Consider the following 21695-nt stretch of genomic DNA (forward strand, 5'->3'; position numbering starts at 1 on the left):
TTGCCACTAAAGCGTTCAACACCTCATTTAATCTCTCCTCACTGCGTTGGCACAGCACTGGAAAAGGAAAAGGGAAAAAAAATAATCTGGGGACTTCATCAATTTTTCATGAATTTTCATTTAGGCCAAAGCCCCCTCTTACAGTGGTCGATAGATCAAGCTGCTGTCACATATTTAACACCTGGGGCTACAGCTGCTATCTCTGGGGGCTGCCACTGACTCAGGCTAGATCAGAGGCAGCCCAAGCCAGTGCAAGGACCCTCATGCTCTTTCTCTTGCTTACATGTGGCGCCCCAGTGCTTGCAACTGAAATCCTAGCTACAGTCGCTATTGCAAATGTGTCTCCTGATATTCCCACTGGAAAACTGCACCACAGAGGTTCAATCATGTCAATTCATACGTTGTGAAAAACTGTGCTTTTATTTTAAAACTTCTGGCTTTCAAATATGAAAGAGCCAACTATTTCAAGCCTGCTTCCCTTTCTAAGATCCTCCCAAGAAAATCTGAGCATGAACATATTTCTAACAATGTCAACTCTTGTTCAATTTCAACAAAAAAATTGTAATACACAAAATCAAAAGAAAGACATTTTATTCTTTTGAATACCAATCTCTATAGTTTTAGGACTAGAACATTTATTTTTAATGATTTAACCATAAAACATACAAATACTATATCAGAATTTTTCACATACACAGTGGAAGAATGGTTTTGCTGCTAGCATTAGCATTATTTTTCCCTTCTCAGGAAGCTCCTACTGAAAAAAGTAACCCATACAAAGCACACCATGGATTAATGCATTAAAAGAATGAAATAGAACAAGTGATATCAATCCTAAACTGTGCCTTCAAATACAAACTCCAATTTCTTCCTAAATGTCTTCTGGAATAAAGACTTTCCAAACTAAAAGCAAAAAAATTATAAAAGCACATTCTGTATGTTAATTATGTTTTTAAAGTAACATCCCAAATCACAGTTCTTCACAGTTTCACTGGCACAGAGAAATTTTTCTGAGGACATGCATCACACAAAAATATCTGCCCTTGATTGAAGGCACATGGTCTGAATAGGCATGGATTTAAAAGCATACTTAAATGCTTTAGGTGGGCTGGTACCTAACTTCGTCATGTTTGGGAAAGGTGTTAACTGCTGCTTGATCAAAAGGAGCTTAGGGACTTCAGCAACCTGCAAAAAATCACTCCAAAAAAAAAAACCAAGCGGCAAAACGATTGCATTCAAGATGGGCCACACTATGCTCTGAATTACTCTATGCCCCAACTGAATTTCACTTAGGAGTTTTTCTTCTGTCTTTACACATAAATATGGATACATCAGAAGATTTTCAATCCCACTGTTTTTGTGGCAGGTACCCATGAAGGAAGGCTGGGGGGCGGGGGGGGGGGGAGGAAATAGAAGAGAATGAACCACAATTAACCTGTTTATCATCTGAATGCATAAGCATGAACACACTTAACAGATACATAAATCCAATAAATATTTCTTCATAAATCATTCAAAAGTTGCAAGTGCACATTATTGGCAACTGACAAATTAATAAGCAAAGTAAACCAGTTACTGATTCCTTCACTAAAACAGCAGACTCAAGCATTTTAAACCTGTAAAAAGCAGCAGTTTGTCTCTAACGGCACAATTTGAGGCCACCTACAGTCAGATAATAATCCAAAACCCTGCTGTCAGCAAAGGATAACTGTCCTTTTTCTGGTGATGAAAACAGCTTGGCTTAGTGCAGAAAGAGCAGTTTTCAACACCATTTCAGATAGCAGAAGTAAGACCCAATCACACGAGGCTGTCCCAGCTCCCGTGGACAGGGCTGCAGTATCCAGGCGACTCAACAGTTTTCCACAGCAGTTGAGAACAGGTGAATGAGGACTCACTGCTGACAACAGGCTGTCAGCAACAACTCATTTCCCTAGCGTGCAAATGGACTACAACAGACTTGCCCATCTTTTTCAGTCCAGAAATGCTGACCTTAGAAAAACAGTTAAAAGCCTTAAAATAACTTCTCTGAAAGTCACTTGAAAACTTGATTTAGAACCAAAAATCATTTTTTAAAAAGTGTCTCAAAACCAAGGGAAACCAGTTAGTTCTGCTATCATCCTCCAAAGGATGCCTTTGATACACATTAAGCACTACCATGTGCTTTTAAAACCAGTGAACATAAAACCAGCAGAATCTCTAAAATTAGGTAAACAAGCAATGTACATATTATTGATGTATTTTTTCTTTGATGAAGACCTTCCTGTAATCACAGCCACGGTAGGGCTCAAGGAAAGACAAAGCACTGTTGAAGTGGAACAGGACTGCCTGATTTAGGCAGTCATTTAATTAGGGAATTCAGTCAGTTAAATTTCAAAGCTATGAAAACAGTGTCAGGTGCACGTTGCTATTGCAAAAACTTTGGCTATGGTTTCAGATCTCAGGTTTCGTGTTCTATGATCCTGCTCTAAAATACCTCTGACAATGTAACATGGTTTTATTATTTTTAAAGTCTTCTACTATCTCACATACAATTCATGCATGACCTGTCACCAGCTACGGTGGTTAAAACAGTAACTCCAGAGACTGGGGATATTGAAACAAGAGTCTCTCAGCAGTCAAGGAAGTAGGGATCAGTGAAAACTGATGAAATACAGAGTACATTTAAATTTCAAAATTATCAGTCACATTAATTTGATGACTCAAGGTATAACTTGAACAATCTTCTGAACTTCAACAGGAGATGTCTGAATTTCAACAGGATTACAATAAAGATTTCAAAGTGTTTATGTCTCTCTCACAGGATTTTCTCAACAGACAGTTTAAAAACCCCATGTACAAAGACAGAAATAATCCAGTAAATTTATCTAGAGTCATACTCACCCAGCTTTCAGCCGTCCTTAAATTGGTTGTCTTCTCGATTCCTAAATACCTACCAAAACTGAATAACATTCAGTGATGCCTTTATCGATAGATACGTTTACTCATGACTTGAATGTGTGCCAAAACTGCTTTCATTTTTTGTTTGAAACACTTCTGAATCTAGGTTATGACAAGTGAAAGACAGTGAACAAGTGTGTTCTACTTGGCTTATACTACCATCTAAATATTTCAAAAATGGTATTTTCTGCAATTTCTCAGAAGACCGAATCCTCATGATCACATCACATTAGTTATAAAAGTCTGCAAACTGCATCAGGAATAAAAGATTCATCTTCTGTACTTTTTTCCCCCTTTAAACCAACATACATTCTAATGTGTACTTAAATCCATTATTTGTCAACTAAGCAATACAAGTTTCTGCTAAAGCCCTACTCCAGTCAAACACATTTTAGTGAAACTACTGCCAGATGAAGAACTGTGTGGGAAAAACTCCAGCAAGAGGAAAGCATTCATAAACTACTAAAATACACTTCTATGTGAAGATACACAGCTACCCTTAGTTGATGCTATGAATAAAAAGATTAGTGTTTATTCAACCCATATAACTAAGCAGCAAAAAATAATAGGCAACACATTGTATTTTCTGTACCATGAGCTTCTTTGCTACATGAATATAATGAATGTCTCTGCTAACTCTGCTGGAAGCAGATCATGCATGCTGGGTGGTCTCTGAAAGAGCCATGACGATTTCTCTGTTAAGACAAAGAGAATCGATAAAGAATAAGACTGGTCTGGATGATATGAGAAATGGCCAACAATTTCACTTGCCATTCACATAATGAATGAGGCCTGTATCAAGTTTATGACAGAGGAGCATATATTGAAGCTTCCAGCAGTACAGAACATGAGTCACCAAGAAGCTGTCTGTTTCTGTTGAGGTAACAGATGACTTGATAAAGAGAAACAGACAGTGCACCTTATATAAAATGATAGGTATTTTTCCACATTAGCTGAAGTATAACCAACTGTAATCATAATTTAAAAATTAGATTATTCTTCAGAGCAAGATTAGCCTTTGTCCATGTTTGTGCCAGTCATGATTATACATTGGCTAGAACCTTGCTTCCGTATAAATCATGTATTCTGTATGGTCACTGCTACTGTATAAACACATGTAAAAATGCCTTGACTAATAGCTATAGCTAATGACAAAATGCCATACTTATCTACATTTGTTATCTCCCAGACTGCTGACTGTGTGCAAGTGCTGGATGACAGCATAAAAGCAACTATAAGTTTTACACAGTGCTAATCGTATAAAACTACTCACATGCCACTTCCAAAGATGCATTGCGGCTCACAGCTTCTCCAAGATAGTTCCTTGCTACACAAACATAACTTCCTTCATCAGGTTTACTCCTGCGTCCATGCACAATACGTAAGAAAAATAAAGATCCGCTGGGCAGCAGCATGCGGTGGGAACGCGGATCATCCTTGTCCGTTTCCACTCGCTCTCCATCCTTGTACCACTCAATAGTAGGAGTTGGCCGTCCTTCAGCTTTACAGTTCAGAGTTGTTGGCTCTCCTTTAGAGACTATCACATCTGAAGGATGCTCAACAATCCGTGGTGGAAAGTCCTCCTGGCGGAGACGGGATCCTGGAGAAAAAGAAAAGGATAGAGGGTGGAAAAAACAATTTAATTTAGCTTTAGGCTTCTCAAAGAGTTCTCATAAATTACTCTTAATGTCACAAAAATTTTCAAAGAAAAGAAAATATGAAAACCTGTACACATCTGATGTTGTTTTGTCTGATATCCAAAACTGTATCAGAAACTTTCAAATCTAAAAACATGAGTTGGGCTACATATATACACCTCTAAGGCATTATCAAATCCATACCACATGCAGAATGGGCTTAAAGGAGGATCTCTTACACATACATGCATGACGATCTTTTCCTTGTTACAATCATCTTTCTATTTACATTTGCTTCTAGACCCCTGTGTGCTTCCGGATTCCGCTCATGGCTGCTGCTCTCCCATCCTTTCATCTGCCAGACTTAATAGATGGACATCCAAAACCACTGTGTCTTACCACCCACTGGTTAATAGTTCTTTGTAGTTTTATACATATGCTTTGTATTGATTTTCCACAAACAGCCCAGGTATGGAAACAGAAGGAAAAAACCCAACAATCCCAAAACAAACAAACAAAACCCCACAACTGACACCTGAAAAGTATTCCTTCCTTCACAAATTTTTAGTACAACAGTTGGCAACTTTAACTGTTCAGTGTCTGAAATCATTCATAAGCTTTATTTTTATTTGGAAATCTCAAATGTCAGCTGCAACTTTAGAAATTTTCAGTGGATTGCATGCATACACACACACACACAAATACAATATAGGCATACACGTGCATGAAAGTGCACTGCAAACACCAGTGTCTCAGAAATCATTATAGGTCCATTTCCCCTTTTCTTCTCTCTGCGTTCATCCTTTTCTTCAATTTGCTTTTTGGCGTCCATCATCTTTTATCTGCAAATGTACTTTCTAACTCATTTGCAGGATCCCTAGATCCAACCAACACTGTATCATAATCCTGGTTACATGGTTACTGAGAGTTGAACATCTCTATCATTTCTACACAGTGTTTCTAACCAGGAATCTGGAATCTTGGATTATCCCTGAGTGTGCTCCAGGAGCTCAGTCTAAGTATAGCATACCTTGGAAGGAATGTGGTTATAACTTTTTCCACTTACATTTTTTTCAGTACTAAGGATTAAGTAAAGAATTGATTCCCTCTATCACTGGGAAGTAATACAACCCAAAGCACCATCTTTTAATTGCCCACCAGCATGCTATTTTTCACTTTACAATACTGATGATTAATGTGCCATCGTTAAGTCTTCAAAACTATCAGGACTACTAGGTATTGATAATACTGAAGTTTCTACAAACTAAGTTTGTGCCCTCTACAAGAGCAACTTTGTGTTTTGCCCTGTAGTTTTCTGTGCAGCCACTTCAACACACTGTTCTTCTGCCGTTCTGTATTTCCTTTACACTCAGTTGCCTTCCCACTGCATGGGGCAGGGAAGCAGCAGAGACTGAACATTGTCCTCCACCTTCTCCAACAAAGTCTTCTGCTACCACTCAAGTCCTGGAACAAGGAAGAGAGGTGCTAGTAGAGGGGAGACCCTATAAAAGTAAGGTAGAAGAGATTTGTGCTGGGTTCACCACCCTGGAGAAAGTCCCAGTGCCAACCTTCCATTACAGCCTTTACCATGTAGTGCAGTTTCACTAAGACAAGTCACAGCATCCCAAATCTCCACTGAACTCTTACCAAAAAAATTCAACAGTATCACAACACTAGCCAGATTTTGCAACACCCTTTTTCTGAAAAAGATTCTTCCACAATTGTTATGCTTCTCATTACAGCTATTAACAAATTGTAGAGATGTGTAAATGCAAGAACAGTGTTACCCAACAGAAAACCAAAGTCCAGCACTCCTAACTTCAGCATCAATCATACAGATAAAGATCATTAGTGTATATTTAATTAGACAATATTAGCCTGACAAAGTTTTTTATGCACCAAACATGTCACAGTGGTTGATGCCTCAACATTGCTTCTTATAAAAATGAAGTCAGCTCTCGTAATGATTAGCACAAATCATCTTTTCTAGCATGGATCCTGAAAATCCTTTAGCTGCCATGCTAGTACAATTGGACTGCACTTCTTAAATACAAGGTATATCAGCTTCTGCAGGTTAGTGAAGCATTTGTCTCTATTTTCTGATCAGCAGGTTTGCTGAGTCATAGAAAAGCAATTTAACATCAGTATCTTAATTCTATTCTAGGCAGCACATATTTTAAAATATTGTCAATGCCTCATTTACTCCAGAATTTATGAGGAAAGGAGTAAGAATCCATTCTACAGAGTCAGTCCACCTTTGGACTTCTGTTTTACTAACACTCGGGTCATTAAACTAAGGCTTGCCATAGCAATAAAGTGTTATACCACTGCTGCACAGTGGCTACCAACTTCTATTACCAATATAGCAAAGGTATCCATAATCTGTACTGCTAGTACACAAAAAGCCACAAACAATTCATACCTAAGGACAGATAAACTCGGAGCACATTTACAAAAGAAAGATGTATTTTATTCTCCGTTCTATAGACAAAAAGACATTTAAAATCTGACAGGAGAATTTGCAGTTAAAAAGTATCTCTAGACTGTGACCCCATAAACAACACTGAGAAAGACTGAAATTACCATTAAAGTAAATGATTAAAAATTTCACAGTACATGAGACTAAAAAGCAAACTTCATACTAGACTAGAGACATACATAATACTCTCCACACAAGTCGACCAACTTACTACTTTGTTGCTTATTCTCAAGAAACAAAAATTCACTAGTTGTGTTAAGAAATTCCTACTAACAGTATCACTAAGAACACCAAAGCTGAGGTTTTTCTGAAAGAGAGTCAGAGAACAGATATGACTAAATTTTGATAAATGGCTAGCAGAGTGTAACAAAATTAGTAGCAAAAACCGCAAATTGAAAATACTAGCTTTCTTATACACAAAGGTTTGTTGATAATGTTAAAACACGAAGTAGCACATCCTACAGAGAATTACAGGTGATGTTCAAACCTTTGAAAAGGGCTTTCTCCCATAAAGAGTTAAACCTTCTACCTTATACAGCCCAATTCAAAACCCCTCCACAGGTCATAATAGGACTAATTCTTCCTCTTAAGTACTGATGTTTATCACTAAAATAATGTTTACTTCACTCTGTCCTAATTAAGCAATTTGTGCACAGGAGAGGGTTGAGATGTGGGCAGCAGAGACCATGCCAATCAGCAAGGAGAAAGGCTCAGGCAATGTTCTGAGGGGGGCTCATACCACACATTCCTGTGATGGCAGGGTGTACCTTCAGCTATCTAGTGCGGCAAGTTATTTCCTTCAACGGGCACTTAAGAGGAGGTAAGAAAAACACACGCAAGAAATCAATCACAGAGCACAGCAGACTCCCTCCTTCAAAACTGAACTGAGTACCAAAAGATATTCCAGAAGGATACTCTCATTTAGAAATAACAAGGAAAACCAAAGATTTGACTCCATTGCCTCTCTTCTGGCAGACACAGAGACTGTCTACATGCCATAAAGTGACAGCCCCAAATGGTGTTTTCCTAGATGAGTTTTGGTTCTTCCACTATGGCTCCCCGCCCCTCCCCCAATACTCTTACAAATAAAACCTAATTTAGAAGGAACAGAAAAGTTATTAACCCCCTGAACTAACTGGGCAAAAGATGATACTTCTACTGGAGTGCAAGATGGAACCATGATCTATTGAAGATGTTATGTGGTTGCACTGAAGCAGGCAGCTGGTGTTGTATCCTAGATTTCCATTCTTCCCTCAAGGATTTCCAATACAGGAATATCTCATGCATGCACAGAGCACGTGAGTAACCCCTGAATTTAAGAGCCCCTAAGTAGTCCTTACTATGATGGACTGCAATGACTTCAAATTACCTGTTACATGCTGTTGGGCAAAAACATGCCTTTGGAAAAAATCCTACAACAATCATAACTAACTGAAAGATGCCATGAAGCTGCACCTATGAAAAGGAGAGCATTAACACTTACCTGAATACATACTCAGAGTACTCTAATACTTACTGTACATTAAGGTTCACATAGCTATTGCAGATGACTGGTTATTACACATCTCAAGAAGATTTGTTTCATATACGCCTCATCAGCTAATTCACAGAGTTTTAGGCTCATCTTTTTGTTTATTATTTCACAGAATAATTAAAACTGCTGTTCAAAATAAAAACCCCAAAACATACATAAAAAAATTAATGTGCAAGTCTATTACAGTATCCTACCTTTAATATTAATGTTTCCTTGTTCATATTGCAGCATTAAACAAAAAGCCACTAAAATTACTCCAACAAAGTCAAGACATAAGTCATCTCTGTTCAATTTACTTCTCTATACTTTTATCCCGGTGTACCTTTAAAATCTTATATTTTTCAAATATTCTGCCACAAACTGAGTAATTCACAATTACAATCCATTACTGAACATAATTCAGCAGTAAAAAGTATTATCTTGTACAAAAGCAAAAAAAGAGCAGTGATTCTACTGCACTTCTAGCATCTGCCACAACATGAGATACTCCTACGTCAGGAAAAAAAACCAAGAGGTGAAATTACAAAAGAATTAGATATAATGACATTCTGTCTTGATGCTATCAGACAAAGCACAAAAAGCCCAGAAAATAAGTACAGCATTCAACATAACCTCAGTGTCATCTAGAACGTTGCCCATCACACACCCCAGCAATATGTGTCTGATTGTGTTTTGTGTGTGAGAACCAAAGCTAGAAAAAGATGAATGAGGATGGTTTTCAGTATATGGTGAAGGTATAAACAATGCTATAGTCTCTGGATTTCAACATTAGTTAAATATAATAGCCTTGGGGGGGTGGAAATATATAAATAAAATCATTCTGCCTTAATGGTGTTGAAGTTCCTGGTAGAGTTTTGCTAAGACCGTGCTACAGCCAAAACCACCGCATCTGTTTACACTACTTTACTAGATAGCTCCATGTTCTCTCCTTCAAGCAGCTTTTTTATGGGGATAAGGCAAAGAAGGAAGGAAGCAGCACCTGCAAGGCAGCTTCTGATATCTACTGATTAGATACGTATTAGAAGAAATAATTCAGACTCTCAGAAAACATGGCTTTGGTGTGAACTGATGTAAACATCATAGTACAGTGGATGCTACCAGAACCAGAAAACCTAACATGGGTGAGGTGCTCAGGCAATACTTTGTTTGACAGTCCTCAGGCAATATTTGAGTTTGACAGTCCTCAGTGGGTAAATCAGAACTACTGCCAAGTAGCGGGAGACAACTGATGGAACAGTATTAATGCACCACTTCATCCCACACGTTATTTTCTCACCTTAACAGATTAAAATATTTTCACTGGTTTCTTCCCAGGTGAACAATAAAGTAAGACTATACTGATAATTGTTTGCTGTTGTTCACCTTTTCACCCTGTTTGCTATTGTTCAAATTCACAAGCCAGCACTGAGTTAAAAGATTATAAAACTATATACGTAAAAAAAAAAGGGGGGAAAAAAAAAAAAATCACATTCAAAGCTACTTAGCCAACCAATAGCAACATTTATTTCAGTGAAAAACTCCATGAAATTTTCAAATCACTGCTTGGAGTAACTAAAGAGTAAAATATCAAGTCAGCTAAATCTAGCTTTTATATTATTATGTCATTTTTACTTCTACTGGTAGATAGTAGTACTTCTATTTAAATACAGAATTTTTCCATATTTCCTAAACAATGTACCTGAAATTCCTATGGTAAAATATAAGTTATATTCTACAGTTAATTAAAATTAAAATATGGATCATGAAATCCTGTATTAAATTGCTCATTAAGCATTAATGCTGTTCTGTTACGTTTACTTGTGAATAAAGTCATCTTCATTTTAAAGTGAACATCAAGTTATCAACTTGCATTATCTAAGATACTGCAAGACAATGTTTTGTCACTCTAAAACACAGCTTTCATGTTCAGATACCAAAGCCTGGTAACTACTGATAATTGCTGACCTGATAAATGTTGACTAATGGAAAATGCTGTAGTTCTTGTAATAATAATTGGTGACTTTATAGATTTGTGATAAACTGTCACCTCACGGGTAATGAACACTCTTGCATCTACCTTTATGTGAATCATTTCTGCATCAGTCATTCCTAACATCTATAGAGGTCAGGACACTGAACATGTGAAGACCAGCTTCATACCAGAGCTGAGAAAGAGGAAGCTGCTGGATGAAAGACTTTGCCACAAAAAGGCGAGAGGAAGCTCCGGTTATTTAGATGTCCAGATGTAGCACATGCATTGAAATATATTTGCCACCTGCTCTTATACTTCCCTTTCTGTCTTATGAATTTGTGTACTTACATACTTCCTAATCAAAGTAATGAAAGAAAGTAAAAAGTGAGCAAAGTTGACAAAAGTAGAAAGAAATTTTAGACTGCATCTTGTACTTTAGGTGTCTGAAGACACTCTGCTCTTCCACTTCTCCTGTTGGAATTCAATTCAGATGTGTTGGACGAGACACTCACTGAGAATCACCTTCAAGACTACTTCTGGAAAGTGTAACAGACAACAGTGACTCATTCATTTTGACCAGTTCAGCACCATCAGTGTTCTGATGGAGTCAGACCGTTTCTCACGATTGCTGACAAGCCTCACGGATTTGGTGTAATATGCTCAGACTTCCTCCTAAATTTCCTCAGGCATCTAATGCACCATATAGTTACAAATATACTTACAGCATATAAACAGAATACCTATTATTTTCAATTAGCCTGGTTGATCCTACAGCCAAATAACCCTAAAAAATAATAATTGGATGCAAGAATTTTTATTAAATAAATAGATTTACTATAGAGACACAGCAGCAAGAAGAAAAGGAAACTGATACAAAGAGTCAATATTCTATTCTTTTTCACCATATTTCCACAAAGCCACTATGCAATTCCTACCCTAAGGGTAATGTGCTCAGTGTGTGTGTACACATCTGTGTAATATATACACTATCTTCACAGAAAAAGGCATTTGGCAATTCACCTTCTAGTCCTCCTAGGCCACAATCTTTCAAATTTCAAGGAAAAGACTTTTCATTTATCACACTTCACGCTCCTCCAGTTTTAATTTATTAGCTTCACATCAAGACCAGAAGTTGATTTCATCTATTAAGCCCACTCTTTATATAAGCAGCTACAAAGGCAATGGCCTGTCATACAAGAAAAGCAACAGTACAGACTAAATTCATAGCCATTTCTCAAGTCACCAAAATGTTCATGGCTACTGGGCTAGTGGTGGTTAACAGACAGGCTAGTGATTTTATTATGACTACTGAGCAATTTTAAAGAAAAAACAATATTGTATCAGTTTAAATGTTAATACCGTGATACGGTATTTCCTAATACAGATCTCAGAATTGCCTTCAAGAACCTCCTCAATACTCTCTCTTCCTTTCTGACTTTATCTCCACCTGTCACCACTTGCCACCAGTGATTCAGCTGTCTGATGTACCATTTATTTGCATCTCTTCACCTCTTTTCCAGCTTTTTCATAGCTGACTTTCTACATACAGAAAAGCTTTTCCTAAGTTGATCTCTGAGGCTACTACTCCTTTTATATCCTTTCTGAAGACATTTTGATTTCTTTGACATTCTAAGGACACAGCTTTAATATACTTGGATAAAAAAAGAAAGCCAAGACTAGATTTTCAGTAACAGGACTAACAGCCATTTAACACTATGCATACCAAACATCATCCCTACTACAGAGCTGCCACCTATCCATCCCCTTTACTGTTCTCATTTTGTTCCCTTTTGCTATGCAAATAGAAGTTTAAAATACAATGTGATGTGTTGTTTTATACACTTTCCAAAAGAGTAGTCTTGAAGGTGATTCTCATTCTCCATTATGTCATATATTTGAAACATTTTCAGTTCAATAGTTCTGATATATAATACACCTGTTAAGCATGATGTATGTAGTTCAGAAAAAAAAAGTAATGCCTGAAAGACAACTGAACTTGAAAGACAAGTTCATAATATATGCTTTAGTATAAAACACTAGTAGAATAAACATCCATCAAAAAAAGTCATACTGACACTTAGAGCATATTCCTGCTATAAGTGAAAACAATCAATATTGTATGAGAGATTATTAGCTTGTTCTGTGCTTTAGATAGCATTTTGAATGCATTCCTTAGTTTTGCTAGCAAAACATGTTCTCCCTCAGACAGTGCAAAAGGCCTGTTTATCAGGAAAAGAAACAGCAAAACTGTAATAGAAGAAAAAAATCTCCTGTAATAGAAGCAGGAAGAAAAAGGTCTGAATATATTTGATTTTACTTAGAGTACAGCTCCAAAGATATAATTTAATGTCAAAGAACATTCTTTTATGCTACAATCTTGGGTTATTTTCACTGCACAAAATAAGAAAAAAAAAAATCTGAAAATAAGGAATTAAAAGAATAATGTGCTTTAGGGACAGGATGGATAGCTACAAAAGTCTCTGCAGAATCTTTTCTGGCTATGTAGGATCTGTCACATGGCCAGGCTTGGGTTCTTTTTTTCCTTATGCAGAATCTAACACTTCTGCATGAGATAACATTAAGCTTGAAAAAAAGACACTCCTGCAGCTACTTAGTTAAATCTTATGAAAGACAGTCACAGTTCCTGTTCATTTTCCTGCTTCTTCATATGCCTTGTTCCACTTAGGAAGTACTTATCAGAAACACTTATTACACATATCTGTTAGATATAATGAATAAGTATGTTGCTTTCACTACCCTTTTAAGCACAGAATTGACTGAAAGCAAGCAGAGATCTCAAATAGAGATCCAGTCAGTCACATCCTAGTTCGAACAAAAGATAATGTACAAAAAATTCAAGATAATGAGAAAACTCAACTGGAGTACAGGCTGATGCACTGGCATCAGGCTGATTATCCTAGACGCATTCCTCTAGGCAAAGTGACATGGTAAAGATTACATTTTGAAAATTTATACTTTACAATCTCTCCCCCTCCCCTGAGATTTGGCAGATGGGAACAGACTCCAGCGATATGACTGTTTCCAAGGTAAGGTTTTTGTTCAAAGCTGCGTCAGCTATGACAAGGTCCTCTGAAAGCTTTTCCTCGAGCAAAATTAATCCATTAAGCAACGCATCCTAACTTCCCCAGGACACGTATCTGCAGATAAGCCACCTTTCCTATAGTGCATGTCTGCCAAGAAGGGATAGCAGACAACACTGACAAGAGAGATCAATAACTGTCATTAAAAACATTTGACCAAATCTTACTGGAAGGCTGATTCTATTAAGTTTCTCTTTTATAAAACTGTGACTTTGCTAAGCAAGGTGTAATCAACTTTAATCGTAAAGAAACACTGCAAACACAAAATTCCAATTTTTTTTTTTTTTTTTTTTTTTTTTTGGTTAATGTGGATAATAATCCAGTGCCACAGTATAAGCACCCTAATTCCTTGTACGACATTATTTCAGGGGAAGCATTCCAAAATTGCCATAAAGACTTCATGGAAATTTATTCTAATTCACTTTTCTTCAGTTTTTTTTCTCCTTACACACCAACATACAAGTGTCATACTTCAATTCTGGGGGTGGGGGGGATGCGTGAGTGGTGGGGAATAATAAAAAACCCCCGATATGCATTACAGGCCAAAAATCAGAATAGCCAAACCAGAGCAGAACAGTTCTGTGCTGTTTTTAATAGTGTCAATTGCATCTTGATTAAAAAGTTTGCTAATGGATCATTTCTCACATAATATGAAATAACAAAATCTACTTCCCTTTCTTTTCATACAGCACTTCTCAGAAGTACATTAGGACCATCCATATCGCAAATAAGTCAGCTACGTTCTCTCACCTTGCATCACCTTACATCTCAAAGCTCTCTCTTCGCTTTGTAACTTTTTTTGCAGAGTATTACCACTCCTCAAAAATTGTTGCATTCCAGCACACTGGCTGTGGTGGAACATAGCATGTTAGTGATGAGTTTATGAGAGGACAAGTGAGTAGCAGCATGATATCCCTGAAAACTGGTATATAAATTCACAGGCAAATGAATAATTTTTTTTCCCAGGTGAAAAATGATGTTATAAATACAAGTCAATGCTTCAATGAGAAAGTTACATTGATTTGTTTGTTGCAAAACAGTACAGTTTAGAGTTCAGTCAAGAAGTAAAATATCTACCATAGCTACACTCCCTGGAAATAGAAAACAGACAACTATTTACTTAGTAACACACCAATACTTAATAACACATCAATCCACCCCCTGCACACACACACAAAAAAAGCCCACCAAAAAACAACAAACCCAAACCACCCTTACTTACAGGTTTTGTTTCTCAAAAAACCTCTGGCTTTTGAAATTAAAATAGCTGTTCCAATTCAAGTGTGAGTTTCATTAATATTCACTGACTCTAAACAATGAGATGATAAAAATAACTTAAAAAATTAAAATAGGGAGAGAAGAGGAACACTTCCAGCTATGAAAAGCAGAACAAATGAAAAGGTATATGTGTATATATGTCTCTGTATTTGTATGCTGTGTGTAGATACATACCACATGTATATTTATATATATAAAATGTACATACAATGTACACACACACATATAGGTGCCAGATGATGCGCCAGATGACCTCCTTCTAATCCAAATTATTCTGTGATATATACACATCATGTAACAAAAGCATCCAACAGAGAGCAAGAGGTTTTTTCTCTCTTTTCATCCAGTAGAGCTCAAGCACAACAGCTCATCCCCTGGGAGCCTTTCAAAACCACTGTGGAATTTAGCAAAGAGAAGCATAAGTTTATGCCTGACTCCACCAAACATCTTTTAGCTCTTTTTCAGGTCAAGGACGGAAGGAAAAACAACAGACATTGCTTCTAGACAGCACAATAACTTATTATACAACTAGCATATTATCATCATAGCACTGGGGAACTAACAACGGGTTCTTATCAGCCTAAGTGAAGCTTTTCCTCTTCCCACATACCACTGTAAAAACCAATGGCTAATTAGGAGCAAGTAAATTTTATACTTTTACACAGAAGGGTTGATAACCACAAGCTCTCCAAAGTCTAAAACTTTCTATTGACAGATGATAATGGCCATCTAAGACATTATTAAAAATTAAATTATTTAAAAGCTTTAAAAATGAGTAAACACGAAAATGTATCAATTTTAACAGTATTAAACTGAAAAAACATCTATAAAAAAGCTCTCAAATGACAATCTGGTCCAGATTCCCTCAAGAATCATGAGTCAAATAGCTATCAGATCAGGACACAATTGCCACAATCTGTGAAATCAGACTAACTTTGTAAATAAAGTGGTATATAAACTCCACAAAATCAAAGTGGTTCTCCAATTAAGAACTTTCAACTTGTCTTCAAAAAGCCTCTTCAAATAACCTTAAAATTATCTGACCTTTAACTTTCATATAAATCCCAAGCACAAACACAGGCTGGGTGAAGAGTAGATTGAGAACAGCCCTGTGGAGAAGGACCTGGGGGTATTAGTAGATGGAAAACTGACTATGAGCCAGCAATGTGCACTCACAGCCCAGAAAGCCAACTGTGTCCTGGGCTGCATCAAAAGCAGTGTGACCAGCAGCTCAAGGGAGGCGATTCTCCTCTACTCTGCTCTCATGAGACCCCACCTGCAGTGCTGTGTCCAGCTCTGGGGCCCCCAACATAAGAAGGACATGGACCTGCTCGAGTGGGTCCAGAGGAGGGTCACGAAAATAATCAGGGGGCTGGAGCACCTCCCCTGTGAGGACAGGCTGAGAGAGTTGGGGTTGTTCAGCCTGGAGAAGAGAAGACTCTGGGGAGACTTCAGAGTGGCCTTCCAGTACTTAAAGGGGGCTACAGGAAAGGTGAGGAGGGACTCTTTAACAGGGAGTGTAGGGGTAGGATGAGGGGTAATGATTTTTAACTGAAAGAGGGCAGATTAGCTATAAGGAAGAAATTCTTTCCTGTGAGGGTGGTGAGACACTGGAACAGGTTGCCCAGAGAAGCTGTGGCTGCCCCCTCCCTGGCAGTGTTCAAGGCCAGGTTGGATGGTCTTTGAGCAACCCGGTCAAGTGGAAGGTGTCCCTGCCCATGGCAGAGGGGTTGGAACTAGGTGACCTTTAAGGTGCCTTCTAACTCAAACCATTTTATGATTCTATGATATACAAGTCAAAATTTTCACAATGTTGCACTATTAGAAACAGTAATGAATCTTCTGAATCTAATGAAAGCTTCTAATCCTACTTTTTCTAAACCCATACTGAGTAAATGCACCTTCATATGCTCAAAAGTGGAAGACTTCTGGAATCAGTATAAACTTCCTCACAACTGTATCTCTGCTACATAGGTCAGTGGACAAGGTGAATAAGTACAGACAATACAAGACTTGGGATGTTTGCAAATGCGCCTTCATTTCACCTTTTGCTAGCTTGTATTTTAAAGACTCATTCAGACACCCAATGTTTGAAAACTTGTAAAGAAAATTCAGTCGCATGCTACTTCTACCTATGTCAGTCATGTTTTTAAAACATCTTATATCCCCCCCCAAAAGATGACTGCAATTTTTATACTGGTGCTTTATGGCATGCATTTGTCCCTTGAAGTATTTAGAATTTTGGTGTTTAGGGTTTTTTTTTTTTTAACTTTGAAAAAAAAATATTTCACTGCAGATACCGCATCTTTTTTGTGTACTGCATGGTTTAAACACCAAAATGTCACAAGTTTTTCAACTGTTATCACACTGATATCTGAGGTCATATTATAAACTCTCTGTGTAACTATAAGGAAGTTCTCACCACTACTAATTAGAAACTTAACACATCATTTAAATTTGCACACAAATACTGTTTTAACTGTAGTTTCTCTTGATGAATTTATAGCAAAATTATATATATATATTTTATGTATATGTATGTATCACCTGAGAGAGCATCTTTTGTTAAGAGAATATTTGGAGTTCCCATCCCCAACATCTGCTTTCACATGTGTCTGTCCCCCCCAAAATGACCCACCACAGTTCTTCCCTTGCGCCCTTTCCTTTCTTTTTGCTCTCCATGCATGTTTCACAAATGTCTTACATACCTAATTGTGTGAATTTCAATGTGTCACCTTTCTACCCCGCTACCATTATACCGGTAGCTAATAAAATGGCATGTTTCTTTATCCAAAACAGTTCATCAACTCTATTTACAAGGTGACTCTCTTATTTTCCTTCTCTCATTCAGAAGCCATCCAGTTATCTGTCCCATTAGATTACAAAATATAATTCTGCAACTTCCTCAGCTAAAATTGGAATCAATGTTACTGGGCCTGGTGACAGAGCACAAACACTCCCAGTAACTGTGCCAACTCTTTGATCATTTTTAAGCAGCCCTCACTGATTTTTCTCTCACCTCTTCCATTTCATGTCACCCAAAGATGACACACAGCAAAATAGTCTCTCTTAGTACTTTAAACTGAAGGCACCTCCAGTGAGAGGCTTTCTTGGACCAATTTCTGACACAGCCCTGCTGTTGCAAGTGGTAGTCACAGCTAGGAAGAATCTTGCCTTTCCAGGGATACACATTTCACAGTATCATTCTGCAGCATTATTTTACCCTTTATACATTAAAAAGAGGGAGATTTTCTGAAAGGTGAAGACACTGACTCAGAAATCTATGTTGTCCACCCTATTTTTGTAGGGATCTCTGTTGATTCTACTAATGGAGCATGTATTACTCTCAGAGCTGCAGAATGGCAAGGGTACTGCTATGACAAAACTTTCCAAAAGCTTATTTTTCAGTGTATAATTTATGTAAATACATGTTGTTCTAGAGCAAACAGCACTATGCAACGGCACAGACACAAGAGGGTCTGGCACCACAGTAGGTGAAACAAACAAAACAAACTCCTAGGCAGTTCTCAGACTGTTTACAGTAAGCAAGTAAATTTGTGAAAACAGCAGTAAAGGAAGTAAATAGAAAATACAAAGGAAGTAGATTCCACCATCTCAGGTTGTAATCTTTGACTTTTAAATCACTGTCTTCAATAAATATAATGAATGCTCTCTAGACAAACTAATGAAATAAAATTCCATCTTTAAACGGTGGTGGGTTGACCCCAGTCGGCAGCCAAACACCCACCCAGCTGCTTGCTCACCATCCTCTCCCATGGGATGGGGAGAAAGTAGAAAGCAGTCAAGGGACTCATGGATTAAGGTAATGGCAGCTAAAAGAGAAAGAAACAGCTGTGTGTACAAGCAAAGCAAAAAAAAGAGGAACTCATTCACTACTTCCCATCAGCAAGCAGATGTCCAGCTACTCCCTGGCAAGCAGGGCCTCAGCATGCATAACCGTTGACTGAAAACACAAATGCCATAACTACAAATGCCCCCTTTTATCTTCCTTTCCAAGAGTTTTTATTCCTGAGCATAACATCATATGGCATGGAATATCCCTTTGATCAATTTGAGTCAGCTGTCCCAGCTATGCTCCCCTCCCAACCTTTTGCCTGCCCATACCTATTACATTCTTTGTTTAGAGGTAAAAATGAAAGTTTTCAGGAGACAGGGTTTTTTTATGGATTTTTTTCAAAAGATAAAAAAACCTCACATAAGATAAAAGAATCTTCTCTTATGCAAAACTGTTTTGTGGTGAACTTACTTCCTCCAGAACAGAGGGGTATAATGTCAGACATTCTTGTAGATACCTCTGACATATTAGGTTCCATCAGTAGAGCAGCAACACGCTTTTATACCTAATACTTTTCTGATTAATAACTAAAGGACTGCAGCTACAGTTTGCTTTATTTGTGAAGTGGAATCAAAGCTTCCTTGCCATCTAGGAAAACAAATCTAATATTTATGGAAAAATATAAAGAAAAGGTTAAGGTTGACACTACAACGATGCTTGCATAAAGACCGACATTTGCCCATGTTTGCATTCTATGTGAGTATCTTAATACAACCTTACTGCATCATACCTATGTGTGTACTTGGGGGAAGAAAGAGAGAAAAGTCAGTCCTCTCTTTTGTATTTTTACTAAGCATACTTCCGATTTATTATCTCGCTTTCATTTCCAGAAGACTGGGGCTAGAAGAAGAATTAAAGTCAGTGCCTTCACAATCCTGGAATATTTGTTAACTATTTTATAGGTTTTTTTTTTCCCTTTTGTAATTTTCCCCATCTAAGGAAAAAACTCAAGTTATGATTTCACGTCACTTTTCAGAGTTTAAAACCCCAAACATCTATCTTCTAGAATACAGCTTAGGTAAGAGAAATACACTTAAAAGCCAACAATTCTGTCATCAGCCAGTTATGCAGACCCAAGGACAAATCCCACATCTAATGTTTCAGGTACATACAACTTCATACAACTTTTTGTAACAGAGATCTTACACATGCATATATACTTGCAAACTTTCCTGGTTTTCCCCCAAAGAAGATTTGCCTCTCACTATTAATGTCTTAGCTATATCTTGGTCATAAAACAAAATGCTATGCAACCACATAAAATAGAATATATAGTATCTTATTAAAACTGTGAGAAGGAGGCTTGTTACTGGTAGCTAGGGATTGGTGTGCCGCAGGGATCAAGACAAAACTTCAAAAACTACGCTGCTGGATTTGTGAAGAGAAGTTTATTGCTAAACAAAGCCAAATAAATTTAATTTATGCCAAAGGCAGCAGTAAGCTTGAGGAAGTTGACACAGGTCTAGAGTAACAGTCAACTGTAACTAGCTCAGCTAAAGAGAGATTTCCATTTCTTGGCACAGTAGCAAATCCTCAAGCAGAGAGGGGCTAGGGGTGAGATTTTTTCCTCTGTAAATAACTTAATGAATGAAGTACTAATTAACATTATGGCATTGATAAATGGAGAGAGAGATTAGGGATGTACTCGATATTCAGGCCTTCCCAGATGGACCGTCAAAGCCACATTAATTCCTATCTCATTGGAGCATCTGCTTCTCCCATAATCCATTGCCCCTCGGTACAAACAACACAAACTGTTGTGACTCAATTCGATTTATATCAATCTAATTTCTTTTAATCCAATTTGTATTCCAATCTACTACCTTCTAATCACTTAAATCTTCAGCCTCCATCTGGTAAATTTTCTCTCAAAATTAACCGAGCAGATGCCTCTGCAATTGTCTTCCACAGTCAGGCTAATCATGCCCTCGCAGTGGCCTACAGAGCACACTGAATAGGTACGTGACTTACAGCATTGCCCTTCTTATTACAAACATGGCGATGCAGGAAGGCCATTTTGTCTGTCATTAATTGGTTAATTTGCATAACACTGCCAGGGAAAGATGCCTAGGAAACAAAAGCCAAGAGTAAAAAGCCTCAAGAAGGCAGCATGACATGCTCATCATTTGTCACATGGCCATTACACTTTGAACCATCTATTGTTTGAGGTAACAAATATAGAACTGGATTACAGCTAAATACATAACAAACATCTACACACAATATTGGATTGCATGATATTTGGCATTGCTGCCATTGAACTTGCAGAGAGCAAGGGGACTGTCCAAACAAAATTCCGAGAAAAGTGCACGATACTGAGAAAATTAGAAAGCACATTGTTTTGCCAGACCCCAAAACTTCAAACCCTCTCTCACTCAAGTAAATTTTATACAGCTACAACTACATATGCAAATAGAACCAGACTTTGTGAATACCAAAAGCTATAGTCCTTCAGGTTTCCCCAAAACTGTCCTTGAGACAGTACAGGCCACAGGCTATCCAACACATCATTAGTGGAATGAGAAAAAAAATCAAGAATGAAGCTAACCTTCTCAGCCAAGGACAGTTAAAAATTCGGAATCTAAAGTAAAAGGCAGAAAGAGTATTGCCACTCCTATAAAACTGGTTGCCTCATTAAGAATACAATGTTGATCTTTCCCCTTGATTGATGCTACCTCATCTCCAGAAAGCTAAAGGTAGGTTCAGCACAAAGTGTATATCCTTACTCAAGTGTTAACATGATAATGGACTGCCAAAGTTATAGATACAACAGGTACTTAGTAAATAATGAGGAAAGCACAAGAAAGAACAGGCCGAGCCAGCGCAGGAGGCTACGGAAAAAGAGGAAAGAAAATTTCTACTTGGCACTCAGTGCCTTGCATCATGAGCTACATTCTTGTTGGCCCACAACCACTTATGTAT

General features: G+C 37.6%; 1 protein-coding gene across 9 annotated transcripts in view; it reads right to left on the minus strand.

Annotated features, from left to right (window-relative positions):
- ROBO2 (roundabout guidance receptor 2) overlaps window positions 1-21695 on the minus strand; it is a 474011-nt gene that overhangs the window by 419017 nt on the left and 33299 nt on the right. For all 9 annotated transcript variants that reach the window (XM_074857947.1, XM_074857925.1, XM_074857932.1 and 6 more), the window contains exon 2: window positions 4211-4537. In XM_074857947.1, coding sequence (XP_074714048.1) covers window positions 4211-4537 — 327 coding nt within the window. The remainder of the gene's footprint in view (window positions 1-4210; window positions 4538-21695) is intronic.

The sequence above is a fragment of the Strix uralensis genome, chromosome 2 (assembly GCF_047716275.1).
Source record: "Strix uralensis isolate ZFMK-TIS-50842 chromosome 2, bStrUra1, whole genome shotgun sequence".
Lineage (NCBI taxonomy): Eukaryota > Metazoa > Chordata > Aves > Strigiformes > Strigidae > Strix > Strix uralensis.